Source organism: Hippopotamus amphibius, chromosome 2, assembly GCF_030028045.1.
Source record: "Hippopotamus amphibius kiboko isolate mHipAmp2 chromosome 2, mHipAmp2.hap2, whole genome shotgun sequence".
Classification (NCBI taxonomy): Eukaryota; Metazoa; Chordata; class Mammalia; order Artiodactyla; family Hippopotamidae; genus Hippopotamus; species Hippopotamus amphibius.
The window spans coordinates 10,765,859-10,791,324 of NC_080187.1; the positions used below are offsets into that span (position 1 = coordinate 10,765,859).

The window sequence follows — 25,466 nt, forward strand, 5'->3', positions numbered from 1 at the left end:
TCTTTTTTTCTCTGCATGTACAGTCATGCGGACATACTTAAAAAAAAAAAAACCATGATGCTTCTGAATATACAGTTTTATGTATCCCATTTTTTCCCCTCCACTGAGCAATTTCTCACATCATTAAATGACCTTTCAATGATGTGATTTCAAGGTTCTACCAGGCTGCCAGACAGCTGTGCCCTTGAATTTATTTAACTAGTCCCCTCAGTGTTAGACCTTTAGATTATTTTCAGTTTTCTGACGTTAGAAACAGGCTGCAAGGAAACCAGTTAAGCTGCAGCTGTTGTCCACATATCTGATGGATCCTTTAGGAAAGATTCCTAGAAGTGGAATGCACATGGACCAAAGTAGGAAATGGTTTTGTCTTGTTATCATAGGTAGCCAAGCTGCCCTCCAGAAGGACGGGCTCGATCGACGATTTAATGAGGAAGATTTCTACCTAAGACACAAGCCAAAACTATAAACGCGAACATAAAAACAGGGCCAAAGACTGTGCAGAGGAAATACAGTAGTGAAAATAGTTGTTGGATTTGATGATGGGATTCTAGGTGACATTTTAAGAAGAATTTGTTGAAAACACTACCTGTTTCACTGTAAATGCTGTCAAGCTTTTTTTGCAAAGATCAGATACAAACATTTTAGACTTTCCAGACCACATACTTCTGTCCCATATTCTTTTTTTTTTTTTAACAACCCTTAAAAATGTAAAAACCATTCTTAGCTCAAGGGCTGTACAAAAATGGGCTGTACAAAAACAGGCTGCAGGCTGTGTTTGGCCCACAGGCTGTGGTTTGCTGACCCCTATGAGGCTTACTCACCCTGGCTGGGGACTTCTGGACGTGAAGGTGGCGTGGTGGGCAGGGGACTGGTGGTGGCCGTGGGGGAAGGGGTGGGGGTGAGATCCGAGGCAGGGGTGCCAGGGGCCAAATCCGCTCCCTCAGAGGCCCTGGGCCCAGCCTCGTCACGCTCTGCCGAGTTGGGCTCGGGTGGCCTGCCCTCCACCCTGGGCGGCAGCTGCTCCAGCCAGGAAGTGCCCTTGAGGGCGTTGTCTGTGGAAAGAAGACCCAGTGCTCACATCCTAGCAGCACCTGCTGCTGCCCAGGGTCCTCCCCAGGCCCACCGGGTCCCAGCGCTGGGGCCACGGGGGAGAGGTGGGTGTGGCCCCTGAGGAGTGAAAGCCCTGGAAAAGTGAGAGGTGGGGAGGGCTTCGTGGGCAGCAGACTGGCTGTAGGCCCCTCAGAGGAGTGGCTTTGGCCAAGTCCCCTGCCTCGGTGGGCCTCAGCTTCCCCTTCTGTGAAATAGGGTCACAAGGTCCACCATGTCGAGCTGTTGTGTTGATGAGAGGAAAATGTACACAAAGCATTTGCACAGATCCTGGCAAATGTGAGGTGCCAAATGTGAGACCCCTTTCCCGCCTAAGTGTCACTTTGTACCAATTCTTTCATTTCCTGGATCCAATTCCAGGAGGCAGAAACCCTTGCTCCCCTTTCACAGACTCTCTCCTAGTCCTCTCCCCTGGAACCACCCTCTAGTTTCTCTCACCTAGGATCTGCCACTTCAGGTAGGGAAAGGCAGGTGCAGCCAGCTTCCCGTCACCTGTGGACCCCAGGTCTCTGTCTCTCTCTGGCCCCTCGTTCATCTCCTATCCCCCATCTCTCAGCTTTCTTGGCATCCCTCCCCATCTTCTTCTGCCCCTGCTGGCACGGGCTTTGCGATAGGAGGACCTCTTCAGCTCCGTGGGACTGGTTTGGGGCCATCTCTGGGTCATCCCTGACCCACGCTGCCTTGGGCTGGAATGGGTGAGGTCTGAGTCGGGAAAGCAGAAAGACTCAGTGGCACAGAACAGGGGACAAAAACTCCGCAGCCTCTGGGTTCCAGTTCCACTGACTCGCCGTGAAATCTGGAGGCCATCACTTCACCTCTCTGAGCTGTTTCCTCTTCTGGATCAAGTGCAACGGCATGTGTGAAAGGACTCAGAAAGCTGTGATGTCACAGACAAAGGAATGGTGCTGTTGTTACCGTGATGGTGTGGCCCCCAGAGAGGCACTGAGGCCCGTAGACTCCAAGACAGTCACCTGACTTCTTCCTTCTCTCTCCCTGCGGGGCTTCCTCTGCACAGGGGTTTAGCCAGGCCCTGCTGTGGAGCAGATCCTGGAGTGTCTCGGGAATGAGGGCAAACCCTCTGGTCAGCAGGCCTCAGCGGAGCCCGGCCTTGGCAGCCTGCCAGGGCAGGGGCTTGTTCCCACGGCGGCGGAGTCAGATGCCTGCAGCTGTTCTTGGGCAGAGCCCGGCCAGGGGTCAGAGGCTCTATGCTGTAGCCAGACTGAGCTGGCAGGACTCAGAGCCAGCAGCGGGCACCAGGAGCTGGGAGAAGAGGCCCCTGACCCCTGAGAGACCAAGAATTGAGAGGGGGCTCTTGGGAGACTGGTCCTTCACAGTTCTACCCTCAGCGCCCCTGGGCATGGGCTGGGCAGAGGACCTCACCGGAGGAGGTGGTCAGCAGGACTCCGGAAGGGGGAGCAGGCTTGGGACACCTCTCAGGGACATTGGAGGAGGGCAGGCATCTGGGGAGGGGCTCAGAGGAAGAATCAGGAGCCACGCCAGTGGGGCTGGCCCAGAAATGTGGGTACTCTTGGAACTCTTGTCTCTTGTTTCTCGGTTCATTATTTTGTTGACCTTCACTGTGATCGCGCAGGGAGCTGTAAGAAAGATACAGGAGTCTCTGGGCTCTTCCTTGGGGGGAAAAGAATGGGAGGTGCTAGAAGAGGCCATCCACTCCAAGGCCAGTCTGGAAACAGGAGGTGCCTCAAAGGCCCCAGGTCACTTCCCAGAACCCTGGCCTGGTCCCTGCGTTCCCCCGCCCCACCAGAGGCGGCTTCCTGGTTACCGGTGTGCTTTTTGCCACTAGACTATGAGCTCCATGTTAGGCAGAATGCCTGGAAGATACAGGACTTACATAGTGAACCTTCAGCAAATCTTTAATGAAGAAGGAAAAAGTCCGGTGAGGGTGGAGACAGCTATAAATACTGGAGAGGAACTGAGTGGCCTTTTGTGTTGATTTTATCATTTCATCCCCAACAACCCCAGGAGGGGGAATTATCCCATTGTGTGCGTGAGCACAGGGCCCCAGCAGGAAACCCAGGGAGCTGGGAGCTGGGGCAGTCTGACTGTAGAGAGGACCCTGGGTCCCTGTGGGGGTCCCCACTCCCCAAGGTTCCAATCTTCCTCCAACTCACCGGCCATGGCCTCGGTCATCTCCTTCCTGCCCGCCTTGTAGTAGGTGATGCCTCGGATCACAGCCTGCTGCTGGGCCAGGGCCCTGGGCTTGGTTGTGGGCTGAGGGAATCTGCCCTTGCCCTCCTTCTTCAGCTTCTCCGCCTTCAGCAGCTTCTCCTTAGGAGGTTTCGGGAGGCCCTTGTTTACAAAGCTCTTCTGCACGCTGCCATATTTGCTGTTGTCTTTGCCTTTCCCTCCAGCTGTGTCCTGGGGGAGAAGGGAAGTCTCAGATTTGGAGGATGGTAGAAGGGATGTTCCGGGGGGTCAGGGAGGCTCTTCAAGTGGGGACTGGCAGTGGTCATGTTGCTCCAGGCCCTTCGTCCCAGGTGCTCATGTAGTCACAGCTTCCCTCTCATAGTTACATCCACGACTGGGGTGTGCCTCAGTTTCCCCCCTCAGCTCTCTAGCTCCCCTGCAGGCTGGAAGCCTAGCCTGATGGATTAGATTCCTGTTCTACTTCCCAACTCTTGCACACTCCCCCGGGGGTAGATGGCAATGGTCAGCTCCCTGGGGAGGTCAGCTTCCCATCCCTGTCTTGCTCATTTGTCTTTGTGTGTGCCAGGGAGAGGCTCTCAGGCCCCTAAGCAGGATGACCAATTCAACACAGTGTGCCTGGAACTTTCCCAGTGTTAGCACTGAAAGTCCTGTATCCTGGGAAACCCTTCAGTCCTGGGCAAACTGGGATGGTTGGTGACCAGGGCATTGACCTTAGGGCATTCTGTTTCTAACATATTGCGAATTTTGTTATTTTTGCTTCCTTTTAAATGCCTCTGATGCTGGCTTGGCACAAGAACATAGGACCCGTGACATCACCCATTGTTAGGCAGGATCTCGAGGAGGTACAGCAAGTACAGTATCTGGACCTCCTGTGCCACTGCCCAAACAGGATGCGTTCTCGCTGTGGAACTGGCACCGGAATGAGCAGGAAGCCGGCTCTGGCCCAAGGCACCAGGCTTCCTCCCTGCTTTATCAGAATCGAAGGGGTCCCCGCTGCAAGACACAAATAGCCCCATCGTCAAACTGTCAGCACAGGAGGCCGATGGGTGGAGAGGAAGAGCATAGGCTCGGCCGTCATGCAGGCCAAGTTCCAACACAGCCACCTTCTCCGAGTGACTCCGCCCCATGTTTCCTCATCTGTCAAACTGGCAACGAGCATCCCTCCTCACAGGTGATTACGGGATTAACTGAGATAATATCTGTGAAGAAGTCAGCTCCCTTTTCCCCCCACTCACCAAAAAACAAGGCTGATGTGGGAGTGGAGGGGCTGTACCCTGCACGTGGTGACTGGTCAAAGGGGCACAAATGGGACTGAAGTCTAGTTTGTACTCCATTTGCCACGCCGCACACACCCCGGGGTGTGTCTGTCACAGGAAGGAGTCTTTGTACAATTTATCCACTCAAAGGCGGCTCCTCCTTCTCATTTATTTGTCCAGGGGGAGAGCCTTTTCTGTAATCTGTCTGCCTAGAGGAGGGCCTTTTTCACATTTGCCCGAAGGTGTGTTATATGTCGTGGGTGGCTCTGCTTAGTGACAAAACCAGTGCTCACTTTGTGCGCTGAGTTTGAATACGGAAGGCTGCGTATTTGCTGCAGGAGTTCTCTACTCTGGGATGGGTGGGATGAAGTGGTATTAGTCAACTGGGGTCCCCGAGGCATTGCCCACCTACTCCTGAGCAGGCATGACCCAGCCAGGAGCTCAGCCACAGCAGGGGAGGTTAGAAGTGGTTTTGCTGCAGCCGACCCGGTCCCCCAGGACCAGGCAGGGAGGGTCATCTCTGCAGCCTTGTCCCCACTAGTTTGGAACCAGGAGTGAGAATGCTGCCAAATGCCTGGCTCAGGAGACATACCCCTTGGCTGTGTCCCCACGTCTGCTCCCAGCTCACCTGTGTTGACGGCTCACTGCGCAGCAGGCAACCCCCGCCCCCGCCCTGCCATGGACTCTCCTGCTGTGCCAGCCCTCCCCCCACCCAGCTGGCCCCCAGGACCAAGGCCCTGGCACACTGCGCTCCCAGCCCACCCACCTTCCGGTCCCGTCACCAGAGCCCTGGCCTCACCTGAGCCTTGCTGCCAGGGCCCGGGGCTGCGGCGGCAGGCTCCGGGGCCGCGTCCTTCTGCAGCAGCTGGAGGCCCAGGCTGGACAGCTCCTTCTTGATGCTCAGCATGATGGCCGAGTGGTTCTCGTAGTGCCTCAGCTGCTCGCTGAAGTGGCGCATGCTCTCCCTCACCACATCGCTCTCCCGGCTCAGGTTGGCCTTGATGCTCTGTAGGGGTGGGACCCAAGGCCTTTCCAGCCTCCTCTGACTGTCCCCCAGCCCTGGGGGACATCCCAGCTTCTGCCGTCAGGCTCTGCTGCCCAATTCTCCTGAGCAGTGCCTGGGGGAATGCGTGCAGGCGGCATCCCGCGCATGAGTAGAATAAAGCACGCTGCTCAGAGACCCTGTAGTTATTAGTTTTTTAAATTTGAAAACGGAATGAATGATAAAATAGATAATATGTTCATAGTACTAAATTAAAGGATACAAATGGATATAAATAAAACTATGTCTCTGGGACTTCCCTGGTGGCACAGTGGTTAAGAATCCACCTGCCAATGCAGGGGACACGGGTTCGATCCCTGGGCCGGGAAGATCCCACGTACCTTGGAGCAGCTCTAAGCCCGTGAACCACAACTACTGAACCTGAGCTCTAGAGCCTGCGAGCCACAACTACTGAGCCCACATGCCACAACTACTGAAGCCTGCTTGCCTAGAGCCCATGCTCCACAGCAAAAGAAGCCACTGCACTGAGAAGCCTGCACACCTCAGCGAAGAGTAGCCCCTGCTCACCACAACTACAGAAAGCCTGTGCACAGCAATGAAGACCAACACAGCCAAAAACAAATTAATTAATTAATTTAAAAAAACATTAAAAACAAAGAGAAAAACAAAACTATGTCTCCCACCCACCTGTTTCTCAGTGCTCATGGTTATGGCTTTCTTTCTTTTTTCTCTTCCTTGGCCAGGCCACGTGGCTTGTGGATCTTACTTTCCCATCAAGGACTAAACCCTGGCAGGGACTGAAGCCCTCGGCAGTGAAAGCACAGAGTCCCAACCATCGGACCGCCAGGGAATTCTCCTTTCTCTCTCTTTCTTTTCCTCCCTCCCTCCTTCCTTCCCTTCCTTCCTCTGCACTTTGCTTTCTCCCTTGAGACTATCTTGGGAACTCTTGCATATCTATATATAAAGTGCTCCCCTTACCTTTTACTGGCAACACATTCTGCCACTGTATGGATGGGCCAAAATGCATCTGGTCAGACCCTTATGGATCCACTTTTTAAGTTGCTACCAATCCTTTGCTACTTTAAAATTACCTTTTAATTTCACAAGTAATACATAAGTACCCCCTTTTTATAAAATACTCAAACAATGAAACTCTGTGGGGTTTTGCTATGGTCTCTGATCCCTTCCTAAGTCTCCAAGTCTCCCACTTCTCTCCAGGGCAGTGTTGGCTCCTCCCACAGCATCAAGCCTCGCCTTTACTCCCCCTCTTGTTCTCCTGCCCTGCCTCATTGTCTCCCTACTGCGGGGGACCCTGCCTGGCTGTAGCAGCCCCTAGCCCCACTCCCACCTGGAACACAGCGAAGACAGAGGGCAAACTGTGTCAGGCAGGTTTCTCAGCCCCAGCACTACTGACCTCTGTGTGTTGTAGGCTGTCCTGTGCATTGTAGCACGTTCAGCAGCATCCCTGGCCTCCGCCCACTAGAACTGATAGCATCTGCCACCCACCTCCCCCGGACTGTGACAACCAGAAATGCCTCCAGATACTGCCAGCTGTCCCCTGGGGAGCAAAATCACCCCTGGTTGAGAACCACTGGTGTAAGGGAAGAAAGCAGAGGGAAGCTGGAACCCCAAATTGTTGCCTGACCTCCTGCGATGTTTCCCCTTAGACAGAGGAAGCCAGCTCCTCCTAAGTGAGGCTGTTCTCTCCGCCTTCTCCCAGTGTTAGCAAAAGCTGTTTCTTGTTTTTTTTTTGTTTTGTTTCGTTTTTTCCATAGCTATCACTTAGTGAACAGAAGCAAAGCACAGATAATGCAAAACAGAAGATAATTTAAAAATCATTTCTTTGTGGCTGCGGAAATCATTTCTGATTTGGTCCAGGTTCTGCAGATATACCCTCCAGATTGTCTGGCTCAGAGTTTCGTGAAGTGAGTTAATATTTCCCAAGATTACAAGAGGAAAGGTCAAAGGAGGCTAACTGTAGAACCAACAACAGGAGAGCCCAGCATGTACTAGATGCACAGGAAATACTGGTGCACAGTAGACATTCAACAACTCCTACCTTTCTACCGTGCTGGCACTGGGCCTGGCACATAAGACATACTTTTTGAATAATTAAAGCCACTGTGACCCCAACTCTGGGGTGAATAAGGGGTTAATGTCCCCTCGAGGGGCACAGGATGCCCAGGTGCCCCCTCCCTCTGGAAAGGAAGCTGCGAAAGGAAGCCCTCAGGCCCCTCCTGGCGGTTGCATATCCCCAGACTCCCAGCAGCCCAGCAGGGACCGGATGCAGGAAACAGGCGGAGGCCGGGCTGTGCCAGCAGAGATGCAAACCTCAAACCTGCAGCCTGAATCTCCACGCTCACTCAACTGTGTCCCTGTCCGCAGGGGCAGTGTCAGCTCCCCCGCTCCCCCACCCGACCCTTCAGCACATTTGTCCTGACCAGGAGAAGACACTTAGCACCTCTGCCTCCATGGTAGGTGAGTCCTTGAACAGCCATGCTACCTCAAGCCTGGCCTCACTGGGCTTGGCCAGTCCTGCACAAGGCTGGTGTTTCATGTGAATGGTTGCCCCAGACGTGTGCCATATGTGGCCCTGATCTTGGCGAACTCAGCGTGGCTGCAAGTTCCAGCCCCTCTTTCATACAACCAGCACGTGCCTCAGTTTCTCCACCCAGCCTTCCAGCTTCCTGCAGGCCCCTGAGGCCCAGACAGACCTCTTCCTCAAAGGCTGGACCCTGCGGCCTGCATCTCCTCCTAGCTCCCTGCTCCCAGCCACCAGGGTCCAGACAGAATTGCCCAGGCCCCTTCGGACACTGCCCTTGGTCACCATCACTGCACTGGCCTGGCCTCTGGCTCAAGCCCTGCCCTTACCTCTTCCAGTGTGTTCATCTGGGAAGCCACTTTGTTGACGTAGGCGTGCACCTTCATCAGGTCCATGCTGTACAAGGTGCCCTCCAGGAGATCCACCATGGACTGCAGCTGCCCAGGAAGGGTGAGGGTTAGGGAGAAGGCACAGCACGTGGCCAGGCACAGAGGGTGAAAAAGGAGCCCCACCAGAGCCTCAGAATGGTCTGCTTGGATAGACCCAGCCTGCTCACAATCACAAGAACAGCTCTTTTGAGCACTTCCCACATGGCAGGCACTGTGTAGGGGCTTGAATGAGACATTTCACTTAATCCTCAACAACCCCATGAGGTGTGTAGTGGACACCAAAGGAGCTCCCTCCACATCCCCTGGATCCTTCCTTCTGTTTCTGAGTCCAACCTTGGCTTCCCTTTTAATAGCCTGTATCCGTGACTCTTTTCAGAGAGCCACTTTGCCCGTCAAAGTGCTTGGGAGTGTATGTCCTCCTGGGGCAGCCTGCAGGCAATGCCTGACTGGTGTGGGCATTTAGAAGCCCAGCTCCCCAGCCCTGTAGGATAAGTGAGCTGCCATTTACACTCCAGCATCCCCTGGGGCTGAAGCTGGCACTTGGCCTGAAACCACACCCCTGCTGGGCTTCTTTCCCTCCCCGCTCCCTCCCCAACCCTGCTGCTGCTCCTCCCACTTCGGTATCAGTTTCTCCTGGGAGCACTTTCATAATAAATCATCTGCACACAAGTCACTCGCTTCAGAGTCTGCTTCTAGCCTCCCAACCTAAGATAAGGTTTGGATAATCTTTATCTTCTAACGGATTGGGAAGCTGCTGCTTAGAGAGGTGAAGGCAAAGCCACCCAGACGTTAAAGGGTAGAGCCTGAAGCAGAACCCAGATTGGTATAACCCAAAACCTCTTTCCTATCATGCTTTACTGCTCCTGTCTTGTGTTCAGATGGGGAAACTGAGGCCAAGAGAGGGGGAGGGGCTTGCACAACATGTCAGTGGCAGATGCCAGGTCTCCCTTGCCCAGCTCAGAGCTGCCCCTCTCTGTCCCCTCTCTGCCACACCTCATCAGGATATGATCCTTCCCTGCCAAGATGCCAGCGAGAGTGTCAGGGAAGAGTTGGCACAAGGGGCCGGTTGGGAAATCAGCTTTCCCTTGCTTCTAGTGGGCAGTTCCTGCAGCCCACTGTATGCATTCTCAGGGCCTGAGCAGCCCAGCACTCCTGTCTGGGCTTTGCCAGCTGTTTCCAACAGTTTTACTCCCACTCTCCCAGGGGTGTTCAAGCTGTTGTAAGCTGGAGAGTTCTTCTCTGAGTAGACTCTGATCTCTAAAACAGAAAAAGGAGGTGGGGGCTCTGGTGGAAGCAGGGATAGGGCCTCAAGTCTTCTCTGCTCCTCTACAACCTTGTTCAGGCTCCGAGGGGCTGCATGGTACCCCTAGGATTCTGTGGAATTCAGTTTGAGAGCCATGAACGGAAACACTCCTGGGCCTCAGCTTCCTTCTCTGTGAGGTGGGCAGCAGGTTGCGGAGCAGAGCGGTACCGTCTGGACAGGACTCGGCTCAGAGTGGGCACACAGCGAGGGCTTCGTGAACACCAGCAGTCATGATTACTCTTCCAGGCAGCTAAACGGGACCTCCCAGCTTCACTTCTGCTGCCTTCATGGCTGCCAAAACTGGCTTCTTAAAGCACAGCTTTGACCATGGGTCTCTCCCCTGCTAGACTACTTGCTGTGACTCCCCACTGCCCAGGTATGGCTTCTTATCTACCGAGCCTGGCACTTCAGCCCTCCTTGATCTGCCCCTGCCACCTTCTTCGGCCTCAGCAAATGTTTGCCCTGGGCCAGGCATGAAGGACAGTAATGACAATACAGACACGAGCCTTCATGGTCCTTTACAGCAGGGTCCCCAACCCCTGGTCCACAGAGTGGTCCATGGCCTGTTAGGAACTGGGCTGCACAGCAGGAGGTGAGCGAGCGACGCTTCATCTGCCGCCCCCCATCGTTCACGTTACTGCCTGAACACACCTCCCCATCCATGGAAAAATTGTCTTCCACGAAACCAGTCCCTGGTGGCAAAAAGGTTGGGGACTGCTGCTTTACAGGCTGTCAAGGAGTGCAGAGTAACACAGAGGTGCCCGGATCAGGGAACGCAGATGGGAACACACACAGGTGCCCAGGTCATTAACGACGGGGCACTGACCTTGTCTGGGAGCGGATGTGGGTTGGTAAAGTCTGCCAGGAAGAAGTTTTGTTTGAACTGAGCTCCGAAGGAGGAGCACAAAATAGTCAATGATGGCCCGAGAAGGACACTCCAGGCAAAGGGATCAGCTCTTACAAACAGGTGGAGGTGTGAAGACATGGTGAGTTTGAGCACTCAAAGTGTGGTCTGTGGACCAGCACCAGTCCAAGCTCTCGTTACCAGTCTGTGATAAGATAATTACAAAAATCGAGAGTAGGCTTTTATAAGTGTTCAGAGCCATTTGACAGAGAAATTTTATATCTGTGGACTCTAACAATACAACACTGGACTTGTATTTTGCATGTCTGTTTCTATTCCAATTCATTTTTCTAACAATTCATTTTTACGGTATTTTACAAAAGTATTGGTTCTTGACGGATTTTTTTTTTTTTGCCAAGCCATGAGGCTTGTGGGATCTCAGTTTCCTGACCAGGGATCAAACCCGGACCCCTGGCAGTGAGAGCACTGAGTTCTAACCACTGGGCCACTAACGAATTCCCAGTTCTTGACAGATTTTTTAAAAACTGTTCTTTCACCACATATAGTTTGAGAAGTACAGTGTGGAATTGACAGGTGGCTAGTGGGGCTGGGGCAGAGAGAGTGCAGGGAGGCACCCTGGGTCACATCCACTCCACTTACTCTCACCAGAATGTCCTTATTTCTGCTCTGCTTGAGGGACTCCTGCACATCCCTCAAAGCCCAACTCTAAGGTTACCTCCGCCTCTGGGTTCCCACAGTTCCTGGGATGTCCACTGGCCCAGCATTGACCACATTGCCATTATTGGGGTGTCCCCACAGGACTGGAATTCCTCAAGGGCGGGGCCATGTCTAGTTCATGTTCAGAAGGAAAAGGAGTGAAGAGGTGAGAGACATGCCCCCCTGCAGCCAATCTCCCCAAGAAAGGGGATCTAGAATCCCATCCTTCCTACTCAGCGCCATGCAACTAAGGCTGAACCACAGTTGTAGTTCTTAACTTGAGAGGAAGGGTTGGGGTAGAGACAAGGGGCGGGTATAGGGTGGGTGTGCCCTGTCCATCTCCAGAGTGGCTTCCGCTAACCTCCTTTCCTGGGGGGCTGCCCACTGATGGAGGGGGAGCCAAGCCAAATGAGAGAGGCCTCAGCCCTGTATGCTACCGCCTCTGTCCCCTTCTCCTCTTGGGGCTCTCTGGGTACCTCTGGGGTACTCACCCCTACTTCTACAGTATCAAGTATCAAGGAGGCAGAGTATCTACGACCCCACCTGCTGGGTTAATCCCACCACTGCCCCACTCCGGTCCTATAAGGCTGAATTAAAAGCCCCCAATGGCTGCTGTGCACCGAAAGGCCTAAGAGACAGCTCCCGGCTGAGAGGACTACCCAGTAACCTCTCCACTGGGCAAGGGGACACAGTAGAGAACTCCTGGGTTCAAATCTTAGTGCTGCCAATGTCTTGCTGCATTATCTTAGGCAAGTCACAGTTCCTCTCTGGGCCTCAGATTCCTCCCCCAAGTAAAGCTGGGAACACAAGTTCCCTCTCCAAAGGGTTGTAGCAAGGATTAAATTAGCCAGCATTTAGGAAAAGGTTTTGTCTACCCTCATGCCAAGTATGCTTACAATTCAGTTGTTGAGAAGTGGATTTGAGCAAAAGTTGGGTTTGTCCCTGTAACTGAATACTGGCGTATGGCTTCAGTGCCTGGAGTCTGCAGTGCCCTAGTGGGTTTGGGAGACAGTGTGGTCCAGGAACTGCCAAGATGTCAAGAGGCCACTTGGCCTAAAATTCAGCCTCCTCACCCCCTCCCAACTTTGAGAATTTTGGTATCCATCCAGTTGTTACAAAAATAAAACTAAAGTTAAATCTGAAGAAAACATTTTTAGCCAAATGTTGGGAGATAATTCTTCCCGGGCCTCTTGCTTTTCTGCGTCTTGCCCACAGAGGCACTGACTGTCCTTGGTCCAGGCCATCCTGTTTTACAGTGAACAGCCTTCGAGCCTCTAGAGAGTGTTTCCCGCTGGAGTGGGGAAGATGCGCTTGGTGCGCGTTATAAGAGATCTGGATTCTCTAAGTTGGGGCTCCTCTCTTGGAAAACATCCCACTGTGTGTGCAGGTGTTATGTGGCCCTCACTGCATCACCCCATGGGAAGTGAGTGGGAGAACCAGTGCAAGTGGAGACCATCAGTAATAAAGTCCTTTGTCTCTGGCTTGTGTCTTCTGCCAGCATGCATGAAACTGGCAGGTTAACTTGTTAGCTTACAAATAGGGTAACTTCTCAGTCAACTTCACAGTTCTTGACACTAAAAGGGCAAAGTAGACACACGTTTGGAAGAAATCCTAAAAGAAAAAGAGCCTCTCAAAAGCCATGAAATTCCATGAAATTATCTGGGCTATTACAAAAAGGAAGACAGGAGAGCAGGATGATTTAGAACACCTGCTTTGGACATAGCAGGACCTGAGTTCAAATCCCAGCCCCACCAGGCCCACCAAGCACGGAGTTGCGCATGGTGTGAATGGCACAAATGTGCCTGGAGATCTCCCGGCGTATGCCTATCCAAGCCGTGGATCCTGGTGGTGGGCCCAGCATGGGGCTGTGTTGTCCAGAGGCAGGGCCACTTTCTAATCGTCCTATGATGGGATGTAGGGTTATAAGCACAAAATTCACATAAAAATATAGTATAGACTTGAGGCTGCGTGTCATTATGCGAGAGTTGAGCCAGCTACCTAACTTCTCTGAGCCTCAGTTTTCTTGCTTATAAAAGGAGGACAAAGATCCCATATTTCACAGAATGGTTTAAGAATTTAGAGAAATACTGTGAAAAAAAAAAAAGAGCTTAGCACAACATCTGGCACGAAGGTGGTATGTGAATATGGGAAATGTTATCACATTAAAAACAATCAACTGCCACAAAATTTAAAAATTTAAAATACTACATGCAGGTGCTGACAGATGACCTGGTTTGGGTAAAATAGGACACTGGGATAGATGGTACTAGATGGTAAAGGGCTCTATTCAGGTAAACTAGGCAAAGAATGCTGCCTCCATCACTGACTGGCCTAACAGTCTTAGGCAGGAAGTGCTTTCCTCTCAGGGAGCCTCTGTTTCCTCACCTGTGAAATGGGGTGAGAACAGCCCCTGTCTTAGAACGTGTGGCCTTTTCATCGGAGGGACAGCCCGCCGCCACACTATGCTAGATGTTCACACAGGAGGAGGGGGGTCCCATCCCAGCCTCTACGCCAGGAAGTCTACCTTGAGGAGCTCAGGTGCTTGTTTCTTGAGTTTCTCCATCTTCCACTCATTCTCGCAGGGGTTGAGCGAGGAGGGCGGCGCGGTGCAGGAGCAGCGGCAGTCGGTGCCGGAGCTCACCGTCTCCACGGTGTAGAAGTCCTCCACTCGCGCCCGCCCGCTGCGCACTCGGCTGCACGCGTCCTTGCTCAGGGGCCGCATGATGCACTTGCAGCGGCAATCGGAGCCCTCCGAGGTCATGCGCACCTGGTCCACATCCCCGAACACCTGCAAGAGGGGCCTGGGTGAGCCGAAGGCCAGCGCTGGGGGGAGAGGGAGAGGCGGGGAGAGAAGGGGTGGGGGGACAGGTAGCAGGATCCGGCCCCCCGGCCTTTGGGGGCACAGTTAGAGTGGAATGAGAAGGAAATAAATTTCCTTACAAGGAAATAGAGCCCTTATAATAATAACAACAGTGAAAAGAGTAATGCTGCTGTGACAGTTTGGCTGTTTCTCAATAAGTTAAACATGGAATTACCACGTGACCCAATAATTCTACTCCCCTGGGTGTATACCTAAAGAATTGAAAACAGATGTTCAAACAAGGACTTGTACAGGAATGTTCACAGCAGCACCGTTCACAATCACCACAAGGTAGAAACAACCCAAAAGTCCATCAGCTGATGAATGCGTAAAGGTGTGGTATATCCCCACAATGGAATATGATTCAGCCATAAAAAGGAATGAAGTTACTGATACATGCTACAACATGGATGAACCATGAAAAATATAATAAATGAAGAAGCCAGGCGCAGAAGGTCACATATTGTATGATTCTTTTTGTTTTGTTTTTTTTTCCTCACCACATGGCTTGCAGGATCTTAGTTCCCTGACCAGGGATCGAATCTGGACCCAGGGCAGTGAAAGTGCAGAGTCCTAACCACTAGACTGCCAGGGAAGTCCCTATATGGCTGCATTTATTTTTTTAATTGATTAATTAATTTATTGGCTGCATTGGGTCTTTGTTGCTGCATGCAGGCTTTCTCTAGTTGCAGAGAGTGGGGGGCTACTCTTCCTTGTGGTGCATGGGCTTCTCATTGTGGTGGCTTCTCTTGTTGCAGAACACGGGCTCTACAGCACAGGCTCAGTAGTTGTGGCGCATGGGCTTAGTTGCTCCGCGGCATGTGGGATCGTCTTCCAACCCGTGTCCCCTGCATTGTCAGGCAGATTCTTAACCACTGCACTACCAGGGAAGTCCCATGATTGCATTTATATTAATATCCAGAACAGGCAAATCCATAGAGAGAAAAAGCAGATTAGCGGTTCCCAGGATTTAGAGAGAGGAACAAATGGGGAATGTCTGCTTACTGGGTACCGGGTTTCCTTTTGGAGTGATGAAAATGTTCTGGAACTAGGTAGTGGCAATGGTTGCACAACATTATGAATGTACTACGTAAATGCCACTGAGTTGTACACTTTAAAATGGTTAAAGCGGTAAATTTTATGTTATGTGTATTTTGCCACAATAGTAAAAAATATAAATGGAGACCTTTTATTGAGCACTTACTACATCCCAGGTTTCACGTGCATTACACCCTTAATAATATCTGTGTTTGGGGGGTATTGTTACCTCTAAAGTCCTCACCCTGGCCTTCAAGGCCTATGTGAGCTGACACCCTCCCCCAAGTGCCTCTTCTTGCCACTCTGTCCTTCACTCCACTCCGGCCTCAGGGTCTTTGCAGATTTGGTACCCTCATCCTGAAACCCCTACCCCTTTGATATTCCCTGAGTTCATTCCCTCACATTAACTTACACATTACTCCTCTGAGAAGACTTCCCTGACTACATGCCTCCCATTACTCTCTGTCCCTTTATCTAGTGGCTTTGCTTTTCCTTATTGCACGTATTACCATCTGAAATATCATATCTGTGTTTGCTTATTTTTTTGTCTCCTCTACTCTACTGAAGGCACCATTAGAGGCAGGGACTTTGTCTAGTTCCTTTCCTATATCCGCAGAGCAGTGCCGGTCTGGGTGATAGTAGGAGCTCTGAAAATATCTGTTGGATAAACAAGCCCGCATTTTACAGTCTAGAGCACAGGGCTAAGAGCTTGGTGTCTGGAGCCTAGGTTAGTAACTGTGAGATTGTGGGCAACCCAATTTTTCTGTGCCTCTGTTTCCTCATTTGTAAAATGGGCTCCTGCCTCACGGAGTTGTTGTGAGGATTAAATGAGCTACTATTGGGAAAGAACAGAGCCTAGCAATAGTAAGTGTGTCTTAAGTGTGAGCCATTATTAATACAGCTAAAGAAACAGAGGCTCGGAGAGGTGAAGTCACATGTCCGAGTTCACACAGCTTCGACTGGGAACATCCAGCTTTGGACCTGACTCCAAACAGACATCACTGTTCTATGCTCCTTCTCCTATAAATCTGTTCCCCCAAATCCTGTGTGACCTTAAACAGGTTACATAGCCTCTCTGAGCCTCATTCCCTCAGTGGTAAAATGGATGACTCTCCATAACAGCCTCCTCATAGTGAGGCTCAAATGAGATAACATGACCTCCGTTTAGTGCTTTCCCTTCCCTCCTCCCTTTTCCTTCAATTCCACACACCCAGTGTCTAAGTGTGGTCACTGGTCACTGGGAGCAGCAAGACTTTGTGCCTGTAGGAGTCAGCTCCGTGAGATCAGTGGCAGGTGCCAGGCTCAATCACTGCCTCCAGCCTGCCTTGACCTCACAGGCAAGCTGGGATCTGGGAGCCCTGATCAGCCATTCCCCTAGCTTGTTCAGCCAGCCCATCCTGGGCTCCAGGCTCTCAGGACACAGCTATTTATGGCTCAATCAACAAACCAACACCCCAGGCCTCATGGCTACTAAGCTCTCACTGAAGCCACCAGGACCCAGGTGAGTTCAAGGCTCCCTTGGGCTTTCTGCCAAGCTCGGCCCCAATGAGTGTCCCAGTGCCCTCTGGGGAAGGGCAGTAGGCACTCCATCTTTTCTCAGAGCCCTCAGACAACTGCTTGAGCCCCTGGCCTCAGCCAGACTCTGGGTTATAGCTGGAGGTGCAGAAGAAATAGATAGAAGTACATCCTTGACCTTCTCAGCCATGGGAGAAGCTGATGTACTGAGCTCTGAGATCACAGAGAAAAACACCCATAAAGAGTTCTTGGAAGAAGGCACCCCAGGGAACATCTCTAAGCATGAGTAGAGCAGTCCAGGGAGAGCGAGTCAGATACGCAAAGACAAGCAAGGGCCTGGCACTTGTGGGCTTAGAGGAGGTTCACTCTGGCTGGTGCCTGCAGAGAGCCTGGGTGGCAGGAGGTAAGGCTGGGGGTGGCAGAGCCCACCTTGTGGAGGGCCCTGAAAGCTGACTGAGGATCTGGGCTTCTTCCTGAAAACACTGGAGAGTCATGGAAGGGTTTTAAGCAGGAGAGAGCCAGGGTCAGATCTGGATCATGGGACGCTCACTCAGGCCGCTCTGTGGAGAGACAGTGCATGGAGGAGGCAAGCCTGGGGTGCAGAGCCCAGGGAGGAGACATGCACTGAGAACTCACTGAATGCTGGGGAAGTGTGGGGCAGTGCTTAGGAACACAGCCATGGGCCACCTACAGCTGTGTGTTCTTGGGTAGATTACTTAACTTCTCTGTGCTTCAGTTTTCTCATCTGTAAAATGAGGGTACTGCTCGTGGGTACCCAACAAAGGACTGTGTAAGGACAGAGAGACGGAATACCAGGAATATGTTGTAGTTGTTATTATTACTGCCAATAATCCTGATGGGCTTGTTTATCCCTTTGTTTCTCCACGTGGGTGCATTGGTAGATATTCTTAGCAGTGTCCTCCAGATGAGGAAATCGCCCTGGAGCCATCACATGACTTGTTCACGGGGATCAGAGCCCAAGATGAGTAGACTTGCTCTCCCCTGGGGGATGAGGAGGGTGGGGAAGGAGGTGGCTATGGGTGGAAGCTTTGTCCTGGGTCCTTGGTGAGTGAAGTGTACCCTGGGCCCTGCTGGGCAGTTCTCGCCGCCTGTGAACGCTGATAGCCGGGCTCGGATGCTGTGCATTCTTTAGATCCCCACTAGTGCTGTCAGCCTGCCTTCTCTTTGAGACTTCTGGGCCCCCTTCCCAGCTCTGCTGGAACCCCTAGCCACCCCCACCCACTCCCCCAGTGGGGCTAAGAGCCCAGTAAGTGGATGTGGGTTTGTTCTGTGTGGCCAGGCCAGAGAGGCCTTTTCCTTGGGACCCACCCATAATCCAACGCCCATCCCACCAGCAGCAGCCTCCACATCAGACTGCAACATTCCTTCCCTCCTCAGATGAGGTGCTATGTCCTGACGGGGGCAGCCACAGGCCAGGAGTCAGGAATTGAGTCGGAAGAGGGCCTCTGCTCCAGCCCCAGCTGCCAGGAACCCAGCCAGGGCCCCACCTCCTGTGGTTACTACGTCCTGTGGTGCTTGACTGGAGGCAGCAGAGCACCATGGAAAGGAGCCACGCCTGGGCTCAAATCCCAGCTCCCACATGTCCTCTCTGCATGGCCTTGATCCCTCTGAACCTCAGCTTCCTCCTCTGTAAAATGGGGAGGATAACTGTCCTTTGCTCATACGCTTGTCCCGAGGCTAAAATGAATCAGTGCATGCAGAGCGCCCGGCATAGAACTGCTCTCTACTTGCTATTGAAGTTGCTGCCAATAACCCTCCCTCACATTTGTACATCATTTTCTACCTCTTTGCTCTCACCACAACCCCATCTAGCAGAGGAGAAACCTGAGCATCAGAGAAGACAAGGGGCTTGCCCAGGGTCACACAGCACAGCCTGACTCCAAAATTTAGTTCACATGCTCTTCCTCTTACGGCCACCAGTAGTCACCAGGCAAGGGCTTCTCTACCAGCAACGGTGCTGCGACAGAGATGGTGGCCCTGCATTAGGCCTTGGTGGGGCAGGGGGCCTGAAACGGGGCTCCCACTGGGCCTGATCCACCTTGCCCTCGGCTTGAGGGGTGGATTTGCTGCCAAGCAGGAAAGTCCCTGCCTCAACCCCCCATCTCTCCCTGCAGCCTCGCTCAGCACACACTGCTGTCAGAGCCCCCAGAAGTGTGGGTGACTTGTGCTTAAAAAGCTATTTTCAAGGAAATCCCACAATAAGATGGCAAGAAGGCGTATTTGGTATTTCTGAAGAGAGATGGATAAATCTGGCCAGAATGGGGAAGAGGCAGTTCAACCTATAAAATATTCTAGAAACAGAACAGATTCAAATTGTGCCTCCTTCCCTCTTCTCTTATGGCCAGCCCAGATTCACTGAGAGGTAGTTTCCATGTCCTCCTGCAGGCAGAGACCTCCCCTAGGGCCCACGGTCAGCTGGGCACCTCCCTCTGGAGGCACCCCAAACTTAATCCTCCCCAAACTGGGCTCAGCATCTTCTCCCAAACCCGTGTCTACCTACCCTCCCACCTAACCCAGGTCTCTGAGCCTCCTTACTCTAGAACCCATCAGTTACGTTCTTCCAATGCTTCATTCTAAACATCTCCTATCTTAATCCCTTGGTCTCCACTTCCCGGCCACAGCCCGAGCTCAGGTTGCATTAACTGCCACCTGGACAATACAGGAGCCTCCTCTTTGCTGGCTCAACCTTCCAAAAGCTCCTCTTTGATGATCTGTTATTCTCTTGCTCCACAAACCTCCATGAGTTCTCAACTGGGGGATGTGCCTCAGAATTCCCTGGGGTGGAATGACTTGGAAAATGCAGATGCCCTGAACTTACTCCACACCCCTTGACTCAGACTCTCTCAGGTTCCCCAGGTATTTGGATGCCCACAAAAGACTGAGAATCCTGGAGCCCCAGGAATCTCCAAACTGCCCAAGTTCCCTGTCTTGCATTTCTGAGCAGCCCCTGACTCTTTTGAGCCTCAGTGTTCAAGTTTGTCAAGTGGGGAGGGACCACTGAAATCTCAGAGTGTTGTGTAAGATCCTGAATGTAAATCCTGGGCAGGGGGCTTGGCACCCAGGATGCTCTTCACGTGCCCCAGCCAACAGGAGAGATGGGGCAAGACCTTCCCTGCAGAGAGACCCTGTGGGGCCGGCCTTGGCTCCATACTCTTTGCGTGCAGAAGGAGGACTCCATCACTGTGCAGCCTTTGTCTGCTCCGGAGCCTATTTCCAATTACACCCACAGGTGGAAGTCCCTGAGCGGAGGAGCAGCAACACCTAAGCCTCCGGGACTGGCCTGGCCTGGAACATCTGATCCAGCCTGGGACACCACCACCTGCTTGCACCAGCCCCTCATGCTCCCCTGGCCCAGCTTCCACAGGCTTTGGCCTCCCCTCTGTCCTCGGGCCTCTGATCAGCGGCAGGGCTGACCAAAGACCCTCTTCCCAGCCTTGGATGCATGGAGGAAGTGAGGTGCCAGCAGCCTTTTCACAGATGGGGAAACTGAGGTAGAGATGGGGAATTCTGTGCCACATTCCAAGGATATGCAGCAAAAAGTAGGTTCCCAGAGGTCTCTGGTGCTGTGCCTGGGTGTCATGTGGTTACCTATCTGTGCATCCTAACCTCCACACTGGGCAGCCTCTCAGAAATGCCAGTGACGCTGTGAGCTCCTCCCACTCCCAAGCTGGGCAAAGCACTTCCTTAGATGGAAACCCCAAGTCCTGTTTAGGAGAGACTTTGTTATAAACACAAAATGAAAACACCCGCGCGAGGAGCTGGTGGAGACCACAGAGTTCCGTGGTGAGTACTGGGGTTGAGCCGCCCCGGTACCCCTGAAAGTACTGGGCAGAAGGGGAGGCTGGACCTCCCAGGAGCAGGAAGTCTCAGGAGGGGCCAACTTAACCCTTTAGGGCCCTAGATAGACTTCAAATCCCAGAGCAGCCCTCCAAAGGGCTCTCCCCTCACCCTCAGAAAACAGGGCAGGCTTGAAGAGGAAGGATTGTTGGGGGAGGGAGGGTGATAATGAAAACAGCTCTCTCTGCAGAGCCAGCAGGAGTCCGGCTGTGCTGAGGAATGCGGAGTAAATTCACCCATCACTTGATTTTTATTTTTCCCAGCTGGCTGAGTGGCATGGGGTGGGAGGTGTCTGGGGGAGGGCTGTGCTGAGTCCCCCAGCTGCTTCATCCTCCAAACTCTAGGATGTGCCTCCTCACCCCACCAGCCCCAGCTTGCCCTGGGACAACTAAACATACACACACCCCCAACCTAGCAAGTGTTTGGCTGACTCACTACATAAACAGGGTGTTGGGTTTTCTTTGTCTTTGCTTTGCTCTGAATGTGAGTCCTCCCCCACAAGTTCTACAGCCCTCTGCATTGCTCAGAGGATGCCCAAGACCAAATATTCCTCCCAGCCAGAGAGATGAGAGGTGGCAAAGTGTTGATCAGGTTACCTGGGGGTTTTTGCTCACTTGTTCCCCTACCTGAGCCAGGTCAGGGACTCCTAGAAGGCCCTATATGGAAGGGAAGTTGGGGAGACAATGTTTTCCAGGTGGGGGAACTGAGGTCCAGAAACAGGCAGTGACTTGCCCAAGGTCACACAGCCAAAGAAGAACAAAGGGCCAGAACCTAGGTTTTTTGATTCACAAGCCAGCTGTCTTTCTATACACCCCAATTTCCCCATCTGTAAAATGGGAATTATACTCATTCCCTCCTTGTCTTTGGAGCACATGGTCAGGACTGCAGCTCACTTGTTTGCACACCCTGAGCTGAATCTTCAGGCTGAGGGTCGCCAGTGCCCACTGCTCATATACTTACCACGTGGCTAGTGGCCTCTGCCCTTTACTTGCCTGTGCACAGGGCAGCCTCACCTCCTACCCAGGAAAGAGGCTGGAGAAACATCAAGAGAAGTCACTTTTACTCTCATGCTCTGCAAGGGTCCTACCGCCCTCCTGCCTCTCATTTTTCCCGAGTCCTGACCCAGTCTTCATGGGGTCATCTCTAGAACATCCCCAAGGGGTCCCTCCTCTGCCTGACCCTAAGTGCTTCTCCTCTCTACATTCTGGATCTCACCCCCTTTGGGGGTCTTTGTGACAAGATTTCAAAATCACAGTATCATTTATTGGGCACCCACTAGGTGCCAGAGTGGTCCTAAGCATTAGCCAGATCTGATCTCACTCATCTAGAGATAACTGCAGGGAACGGGAACTATGTTATTATTCCCATATTTACAGATGAGGAAATTGGAGGCTCAGAGAGGTAATGGCCCAAGATCATCTAGGTGAGAGGTGGATGTGGGATTTGAACCCAGATCTGCCTGACACCAGAGCAGATCCTTTTAGCCACAACTGAGAACAGCTCAATCACTTCTGGAGACACAGTGTCCTCTAGACTCTAGAGGGTGCGTCAGATCTCTGGCAGGAACACCATAAGTCAGGAGAGTGGCCAGCCCAGCTGGGTTCACTGGGGAGGGACTCTGGGTCCCCATTATGGGCTGAAAGCCTTGGCCCAGGCTCTGCTGCAAACCTAGGAGTCGTTAGAAAGCAGTTACCTGGGGTCTGCCCCCACGTGGGTCAGCCTCCCATGGAAACTTTGAGCCAGATCTCCAGGCTGCCCCTGCCCAGCGCTCCTAGGGAATCCCCTCCCCAGACGGGGGACTGCATCTCCCTGTCTGCGCCCCCTTCAAGCTCCCAGCGCCCTGGCCCGGGGTTTCAGCACTGATCTCCTCCCCGCACCGGACTGTGTCCAGTGCCCCTTCCTAAGGCTTCGGCTCCCAAGCACCCTTGCCATCTCCAGCGCTTCTTCCTCCACGCGCTCCTCTCCCGGGGTCCCTGCCCCTGCGGCCTCCCTGTTAGGTCCGAGGTCGGGTCTCGCCTCTCCTGGTCCTCTGTTCCCGGCCGAGCCACCGTGCTTGGCCCGCACCCCCCGCACAGCGCCCCCTCGCGCCAGGCTCTGCGCCGAGCTGCCCCTGGGTCGGAGGGCCGGGCGTACCTTACTGTCGGCGCGCACCGGGCCGGCGCGCAGCAGCAGCAGCAGCAGCAGCAGCGGCAGCGGCCGGGGCGGGAGGGCGGCTGCGACCATGGCGGGACGGGCAAGGCGGGCAAGGACGGCGGGCACGGACAGCAGGCGCGGACGCCAGGGAGCGCGGGTCGCACTGAGAGCTGGGCGCCGCCGCCAGCCCTACACGCGCGGCGCGCCCCCAGTCCGCCCGCTGCTCCCCGCCCCGCGCCCCCTCCCGCGCCGCTGGGGGCGGAGCTAGGATGGAGGGGGGCACCCCACTCCGCGGGCCCGCTCTCAGCCGGGCCTCTTCGCCACTGGGCGGCTCTCTAAAGGGCATCCCTGCAAGGACACAAAAAAGGGTCTTGTTCGGAGCCCGCAGAAGCAGCGGGGGCAGTGAGAAGAGGGCGGGCTCCCCACACCGAGTGAGGTCCTGTTCTTTGAGATACGGGACCTTGGACATGTTTCTTCACCTCTTTTGAGTTTTAGTTTCCTCGTCTGTTAAATGGGGAAAATAGTGCTTTCCTTTTGGAGTTGGTTGTAAAGTTCAGATGAGTAATGTTTCTAGGGCAGGCGAGCCTTTGAGCTCTCCAAACACCCCGACCTTTGAGCTCTACCCTTCTCAAGGCTCAGATCCTTCTCTCCTGCATGTTCCATTTCTTCCTCCCTCCGAGATTCCTCCTGTCAACTCCCAACTAAACTCCAGGAGCTCCAACCTTTTAAACACCCTCGCCATTCGCCTGAGGGAGCGCCTCGTTTCTCCGCTGCCTAGGCAACAAAACTTTCCCGAGGAGCCATCTGTGGTCGCCACTCCTCAAATTCCCTGCCCATCCCTTCGCTCCAGGGGTCTTCGGTCTCTCTATAGATGCCTTATTTGGGTCTCTGGGACCTCCTGTAACCGAACCCAAGGCGGCACCTCTCTACCCTCTCAGAATCGACAGCTCTTGATCACGCCCTTTTCTCCAACTCCCTTCTCTCGAATTTTCCCGCGGATCTCACCCGGACTCCCTCCTCAGTCACTTTTGCAGGTCCTTCTGCCTCTGTGCACGCCCTTGTGTGTGTGTGGGGGGGGGGGGGGGCAGGGATTGGACCCCCCATTTCTTTCCTCTTCACACTATCTCTGTAGATTACCCTTCCCGTGAGCCCAAGAAGGCTCCTCCTGTGTGTTTGCCTGGCTTTGTAAACTTTAACTGCTCAAAAAGGAACACTTACTTGTGCCCTCAAGTGTTGCTACCTTCCACTCCTACCTCAGCCCTACTCTCCAGCACTTCCCCTTCCTGCACTCCCCCTTCCTGCACTCCCCCATCCTCTTCATTTTCCTCATAGAACTTATCACTGTTGGTATGTGTTTCTTTGTATATGTTCATGCCTTCCCTTGTGGAAGAGGAATAAGGCCCTCCAGTCCACATGCTGTGTCCACGAGGGCAGCCAGCTCAGTGGTCTCAAAGTGTGGTCCCTGGAGCAGCAGCCTCAGCAGCATCTGGGAACTTGTTAGAAATGCAAATATCAGGCCTCAACCCAGACCTAAGGAAGCAGAAACTCTTCTAGGGGTGGGGCCCGACAATCAGTGTCCCCCTCCCCCACCCCCCCATTGAACCCGGCCCCCCTGCAGTGGAAGCTCGGATTCTTAACCACTGGATTGCCATGGAAGTCTCAACAATCTGTATGTTTTAACCAGCCCTCTAGAGGATTTAAAATTTGAGAACCACTGGCTCAGCACAAGGTCAGGTGCTCCATAACTCACGGCTGAATTAAAGAATCATGTGCAGTAGGTGTTCAGTACAAATTAGCTTCTTTCATAACTAGAGATCCCTGGGGAGGGCTAGATTAGTGTATAAAATAAATATGGTGTGTGTTCTTATGTGCATAAACAATCTGGGAATGAACACAATTAATGGATAAGGAGGGGAGCCAGCTGTTGGGAATCCAGTAAGGAGAAAGGCTTACTTTTCATTGAATACATTTTTGCAACCTGGGAATTTTGCAATGTGTGTCCTATCTATTTAAATAATAGAAAAAATGTACTTAAAACAAACAGAACCTGGTGGGGGTTCCCTTCGCAGCCCTTTCTCCCCATGCAGCCTGGCTCAGACTCTGGCTGGGTCCTGGAGAGCCAGGCTGCTGTCATCGGAGAACTCTGCCCCCCCCTGCTGGCTGTTCTCTCACATGGTCCCATGGTTTCCTCTGGCTTCCTCCTTTTCACCCTTGTCTCCTGCCCTCAGTCCCTGAGTAGGAAAGTCAGAGTGAATTTTCTGTTTCAACACGGCCTCGGGACCTTTGCACAGGCTGTTCCTTCCGCCAAAACTCTACCTCCAGTGTGACTCATTCTTTCTCATCTTTCCATCTTCAATGCTCATTATACCCCGATCACCACCCCTGACAAAAATGAGCCCTGTTACACACTCCCATAGCACCAGGAACGTCTAAGCGTGTTCTCAGCTGCAGCACTTACATGTAATTGTGGGTATGTGATTATTTTGTTTGGTTAGTGTCTATCCCTACCACCACAGGTCAAGGCCCTCATGTTGGAGCCCACACCTGCCGTATTCTTAGCTGTAGCTCTGACTGGTTGTTTTCTGCCTCTGGCCTCAGCACTCCCCCACAGGTCCTTCCTTATCCTTAGATACTTTCCTTCCTAGTTCTTCTGTCATTTGTTCCGCTGGTTGGAGGGAGTCTTTTTCATCTGTCTTTCTGAGGCTGTTCCCTCATTTGTAATTTGGGGAGAA

At 52.9% G+C, this 25,466-nt stretch overlaps 1 protein-coding gene across 5 annotated transcripts in view; it reads right to left on the reverse strand.

Annotated features, from left to right (window-relative positions):
• The window catches only part of OLFML2A (olfactomedin like 2A), a 36,953-nt gene that overhangs the window by 9,208 nt on the left and 2,279 nt on the right, over positions 1–25,466 (reverse strand). For 3 of the 5 annotated variants that reach the window (XR_009051470.1, XR_009051471.1, XM_057723619.1), the window contains exons 2-7: positions 22,735–23,082; positions 13,855–14,118; positions 8,407–8,514; positions 5,332–5,538; positions 3,240–3,486; positions 822–1,052 (exon numbers count right to left, since the gene is read on the reverse strand). Coding sequence is in view for 3 of the 5 variants with exons in the window: in XM_057723619.1 (XP_057579602.1) it covers positions 822–1,052; positions 3,240–3,486; positions 5,332–5,538; positions 8,407–8,514; positions 13,855–14,118; positions 22,735–22,824 (1,147 nt within the window). In the remaining 2 variants the exon portion in view is untranslated. Of the gene's footprint in view, positions 1–821; positions 1,053–3,239; positions 3,487–5,331; positions 5,539–8,406; positions 8,515–13,854; positions 14,119–21,561; positions 21,617–22,734; positions 23,083–25,466 lie in introns of those variants that run through there. The other 2 variants (XM_057723621.1, XM_057723620.1) reach the window with 2 other exon arrangements.